General features: G+C 51.3%; 1 protein-coding gene across 1 annotated transcript in view; it reads left to right on the forward strand.

The window, feature by feature from the left end:
* PLK3 (polo like kinase 3) overlaps positions 1-1,154 on the forward strand; it is a 19,554-nt gene that overhangs the window by 9,698 nt on the left and 8,702 nt on the right. The window contains exon 5 of the mRNA XM_018573724.1: positions 98-193. Coding sequence (XP_018429226.1) covers positions 98-193 — 96 coding nt within the window. The remainder of the gene's footprint in view (positions 1-97; positions 194-1,154) is intronic.

Genomic DNA, 1,154 nt, shown 5'->3' on the forward strand with positions numbered 1-1,154 from the left:
TGGGGGGGCTTCTCTAGAACAGATTTCTTCTGCACTTCTCGATCTGTGAATAAGGTTAGAAATGTGAGTCGCCCTGACCTGTGTATTCTCCTTCCAGAACGATCTGCGGCACCCCCAATTACCTGGCGCCCGAAGTCCTCTACAGACAGGGTCACGGCCCGGAGTCGGATATCTGGTCGCTGGGATGCGTCATGTGAGTTTTACCCCCGAAAAGACAAAATAACGTAATTTGTAGCTGTGGCGGGCGTGGAAAGTTTGACATGCGACGCTCGCGGCTTTGGTGGAATATGCGCTGTTTGTTTTTTCCTCTCGGGGGTCGCACAGGAAACCTGCGGCCCGCGTCTGCATGTGCAGGGTGAGCTCTGCTTCCTCCTGGCGGGGAGGTGACTGTGTGCGCTTTGAGTGTTCACATTGCTCGGCTGTCGCATCCTCTGCAAATGTCATAATGTGACAACGGAAACCCTTCGTCCTCCTCGGAGATCGGACCTCAGCGGATTCCATGAGAATCTCCGGGGGGCCCCATCGCCTATTTATACCGCAGCAGCCCGGAATATTCCTTCCATTGTCAGCTGTCACATGACCTTTATAGAGCGAGGGGGGAAAATGTCCGGAGGGTCTTCAGAGTCATCCGTGAAGGAGCTGGAAATATAATCATTAACGTAACTTTAATTTGACTTTTAAATGTATGTCATTTTGGATGTACCGGTGACCATGTAGTTTGAGGGCCTGTCTGGGTGCAGATTGAATGGGTAGTTGAGGTTGACCCTCCATGTTGGTTCTGGTAAATCCAGAGGAGATTGGATCATAGGGGGGCTGTATATAAATATTTGGGGTCTCGGTGCTGAAATGTCGCGTTTTTTCCGTCTTCTCCGCAGGAAATTTCTTCATCAATGATCACATGGAGCTGAAAGTGGGCGATTTTGGGTTGGCGGCGAGACTGGAGCCCCCCGAGCAGAGGAAGAAGTGAGTCTGGTCTTGTGATGTCCTCTCCTCTGTACAGCCGTTTGTATCTTAGCCTGACCTCTCCCTGAATTCTGTGATCACACCTAAATCGTCCTCTGCTGTAGTATTTCACACTTGGATGTGTTCATTGGGGGAGGGCCTGAAGCACATAAGCTCTGTATGCTTGCTGCTCTGGGGGTGCGGGTTCTCTG

The sequence above is a fragment of the Nanorana parkeri genome, unplaced genomic scaffold (assembly GCF_000935625.1).
Source record: "Nanorana parkeri isolate BGI_ZX_2015 unplaced genomic scaffold, ASM93562v1 scaffold2508, whole genome shotgun sequence".
Lineage (NCBI taxonomy): Eukaryota > Metazoa > Chordata > Amphibia > Anura > Dicroglossidae > Nanorana > Nanorana parkeri.